Source organism: Quercus lobata, chromosome 4 (genome assembly GCF_001633185.2).
Source record: "Quercus lobata isolate SW786 chromosome 4, ValleyOak3.0 Primary Assembly, whole genome shotgun sequence".
NCBI classification, from domain to species: Eukaryota; Viridiplantae; Streptophyta; class Magnoliopsida; order Fagales; family Fagaceae; genus Quercus; species Quercus lobata.
In genome coordinates, this window is record NC_044907.1 from 49475332 (window position 1) to 49479876 (window position 4545).

The 4545-nt window shown below is 32.1% G+C and overlaps 1 protein-coding gene across 1 annotated transcript; it reads left to right on the forward strand.

The window, feature by feature from the left end:
• LOC115985396 (ATP-dependent DNA helicase pif1-like) lies at positions 1-2007 on the forward strand. The gene has a single exon (XM_031108337.1). The coding sequence runs from the start codon at positions 1-3 to the stop codon at positions 2005-2007; it is 2007 nt and encodes a 668-aa protein (XP_030964197.1).
• Positions 2008-4545: the final 2538 nt, after the last annotated feature.

Below are 4545 nucleotides of genomic sequence, written 5' to 3' on the forward strand. Positions count from 1 at the left end.
ATGCCACTCAATGTTATTAAAGGAGCTAGATCATTTAAGGAAATACGAACTATAAATAATGTTGTATATCCAACTTTCAGATCAACATGTTATGCACTTGGTTTGCTTGATGATGATAAAGAGTGGCACGAAGCTTTGAATCATGCATCGTACTGGACTTCAGGAAAACAATTACGAGAACTTTTTGTCACAATGTTGATTTTTTGTGAGGTTGCAGATCCATATAAATTATGGATTTCAAATTGGCAGTTGTTATCTGAGGACATTCTGCATCGTCAAAGAATAGTTTTACAATATGACAACCTACATCTTGATGACTCTCAATTACAAAACTACGCATTATGTGAAATTGAACAGATTTTGGTAAAGAGTGACAGGTCTTCGCACAAATTTGAGTCAATACCATATCCAAATACATTACTTCTCAGACAAAGTAACAATAGAGTATTACAAGAAGAATTGGATTATGATAGAAACTCTTTGGCAGCAGAACATATTAAACTTTTTTCTGTTCTTAATATTGATCAAAGACAGGTATATGATGAAGTAATTTATTCTGTTTCAGAGAATAAAGGTGGCTTCTTTTTTGTTTATGGGCATGGAGGAACTGGAAAGACTTATCTTTGGAAAACTATTATATGCCGATTGCGCTCAGAAGGGAAGATAGTCATTGCAATTGCAACATCTAGAATTGCTGCATTATTGTTGCCTGGAGGGAGAACAGCTCATTCAAGATTTCAAATACCAATAAATGTAACAGACAGTTCAACTTGTGGTATTAAACAAGGTTCACAAATTGCAGAACTTATGACAAAAGCAAGTCTTATAATTTGGGATGAAGCTCCTATGGCACACCGAAATTGTTTTGAAGCTGTTGATCGGTCATTAAGAGATATATTACGTTTTTCTAACCCAAATAGTGGGGAGACACCTTTTGGAGGAAAAACTATTGTTCTTGGTGGTGATTTCAGACAAATATTACCAGTGGTATCAAAAGCACGAAGAGAACAAATAGTTGAAGCATCAATTAATAAGTCATCATTATGGAGCAGTTGCAAAGTTTTCATTTTGACAATAAATATGAGGTTGACACAAAACCCAGGTGATACTACAGCAAGGGAATTTACTGAATGGATGTTGAAAATTGGTGATGGTGAACTTAGTAATAGTGAAGGTGAAGCATTGATTGAAGTACCGTATGATTTACTAATTCAGCCTGGTGCTCATCCTTTCAACGATATTGTAAAAGCTACCTATCCTGATTTCGATACAAAATTCAACGATTCTAAGTATTTAGAAGAGAGAGCAATTTTAGCTCCAACGAATGAAGTGGTAGAAGACATAAATGATTACATGATTGATTTTATTAATGTTGATGAAGAGACATATCTTAGTGCAGATTCATTATGTAAAGCTTCAAGCAACATTCTAGACCAAGACGTCATGTATCCAATAGAGTTTCTCAATTCATTGAAGTTCCCTGGTATTCCAAACCATAAACTCAGATTGAAAGTAGGTCTGCCAATAATGTTACTGCGAAATTTAAACCAAAGTAATGGACTTTGTAATGGTACTAGACTTTTAGTCACTCAATTATCAAAATGGGTTTTGGAAGCTCAAATAATATCAGGAACTCATATTGGAGAAAAAGTGTGTATTCCAAGAATAGTCTTATCCCCTTCTGATTCCAAATGGCCCTTTGTACTGAAAAGAAGGCAGTTTCCAGTATCTGTTTGCTTTGCTATGACAATTAATAAGAGCCAAGGTCAATCTCTGCAACGTGTTGGACTTTATTTAGATAGACCAGTTTTCAGTCATAGACAATTATATGTTGCCGTATTCAGAGTTACAAGTAAAGATGGCCTTAGGATACTCATTGTAGAAAATGATAATGGTGATCGTTTTCATACAAAAAATATTGTCTACAAAGAAATATTTGATAATTTGCCTAAAGGTAACACATACTGTTTATTAATATTATTTCAGGTTGTTGATAATGTAAACTAGATTGTCACTTATATTGTAAACAGTAGGTTTTTCTCCATTGTTATATATAAACTTTACTAATGTTTAAAATGTTCTAATATTACAGATTCATATCGCAACGAAGTACAAAACTTTGAAGCAGATATCAGTGAATGTGAGATGCAATTAACGTAGCAAACAACCATGATCTGATCAATATTGCTATGATCTTGGTTGACTAATAGGTAAGTTTTAAATTTTTTTTTAAACAAAAAATAATATTAAAAAATAAATGGATACAGAAATCTAAATTTTTTTTTTCATATCTGCATCTTGAACTTACAGAACTATTTTGTTTAATTAACTTATACATTCCTAACATTTTCTTTGACATAAGTATTTTTAATTGTTTCCAGGGAACATTATATGTTTATAATTCTTTCTTAAGCCTTATATGGTTAAACATCAAGGGGAAATTGATCACATCTTATTGTAGATGAGAGTTAATGCTGGGAATATTACAATTCTGTATTGGCAAAAGGCTGTGAATTTTGGTCAAACAAATTTTTTTCAGACTCTACAGTATGTTACTTCCCAGTCAGCATCACGGCCTAAATCTGATAAGGTATCCATTGACAAGAAAAACTAATATCTGCTGTAATACAATGCTTGAAAGGATTATCTAAAACATTTCAGATTTAATAAGAGATCTCAGATTTAGTAGTAACAAGAAGAGTACTAATAATGGGAAAATCTTAGTGTAAAAGAAGAAAATGAACTAATTCATTTATTCTTACTTCATGCAGAACATGTTGGTTTATCTCTGTCCTATGGATTGCCCTTAAACTCTGTTGTGTTCTGGGCCATATATATGAACTGCTCAGTGGAAAATCGAAAGGTTTCAAATGAGAGGATAAAAGAGTTTACAAATATTACATCAGAAGCAGCTTGGGAAATTAAAGACTGCATTTCCATATATATCAACTGCTCAGTGGAAAATCGAATGATTTCTGTTGGGAGGATAAAGGACTTTACAATATTGACCTTAGAGACTCCAGGTAACTGGCCTTCAACTAATTCTGTTTAATTTTTTTGACGAATTAAATCAAAGTTAACAATGAGCTTTGTGAGTTGGCGGCACTGTCCTGTTTCCTCATTGGGTGAACCTGATTTCATATCTCTCCCCTCCCTCACTTGAAAAGAAAAAAAAGAAATCCGAATTTCATGTCTACAACTTCCTAAACTATTAAACCATGGTTAGAGTTTGGACTATAATTTTCTTCTTATCAATTATTATATTACTGTTTGAACTTAACAGAATTTGTATTGCTTTTTATATTTCTTTGGATTGATTGGGCAAAATAATTTGATACCATTTGATTTCCTGCTTATTACACTTTCCTTCTTTTTTTTTTTCTTTTTTTTTTTTTGCATTCTATTGATCTTAAGGTTCAATTTTTTTAATAAGGGACTCATTAACTGCCAGTCTGTACTTGCTGTCATCCTAGCAAAAACAGAAGTTTCAGCCTGTTTGACTTATTATTGAAAATGAACCAATGACTTACTGCTTACTATTCAAGGGGAGACGGAGCGCTAAAAAAAAGAAAGCATTATCACTATTTGAAACTGATTTCCATCCTACCTAATCTACTGTTTTTGAAGAGCGATTAAAATTGTAAGATTTTGAAATCTGAAAGTGTAATGTATTTTTGTTGTTGTAACTTTATAGTTGCTGGTAGCTGAATTTTCATTTATAAAACAATGAATGTAATTACTATTAAATTGACAGAAATTATTTGTAATTCATTTAGTAGATCATGTTTGGTTGGAGCACACCTCTTTTTCTTTGAGTTTCATACTGTAGAATACTTTCAAAGATTGTATGTGCAGCAGCCAATGTGGCATGACCACAAAGCTGAAGCTGCAAAGGGGTATCAAACATTTGATTGATTTACATATACTTCTTTTAATTTGCTAAAAATTCTACTGAACCAATAAAATATATGAGCCTGTAGGCCACGAGCATGTGCTTCGGCAACAAGATCTGTAACTTTCATTCAAATAATGGTTATGCTACCTAATTAAATAAAAAATTGCCTAACATCCCTACTATAATACCAGTCCTGTACTTATGGCTAGCAACATGATTCACGCTTAGAAATTAAATATTTTACAGGTTACTTGTCATGTTAAACAACAAATTATTGAAGTTGATCTGCTTGCCAACAACAAAGTCAATTGGATTTTTAGAATGAGAACAAAGAACAAACCTGATTGCTTTAGTCTTTCTTTTGACATATATATACTTTTGTATCTATATTACAACCAAATATTGAAACCTTTTTCTTTTGCTGCAATTGTTTAAATCTGAGCTATGAAAACAAGCTTCAGTAAAAAGTGAAGAGCATAGAAGTAATATAATGCTTGAATGGATTAAATCTTAGATTTAGTAGTAAGAAGAAGAATACTACTAAGTTGATTTTTTTTCTAACTCATAAAATGATTCCGCACATTGCACGACCAAAGCTTTTGAGGTGTCCACAACTTTCCACATCACCACAATATTTAAAAAATAATAAT

What these genes read in the sequence shown, in the direction of transcription:
- LOC115985396 (XM_031108337.1), top strand. Translation starts at nt 1, where the DNA reads ATGCCACTCAATGTTATTAAAGGAGCTAGATCATTTAAGGAAATACGA.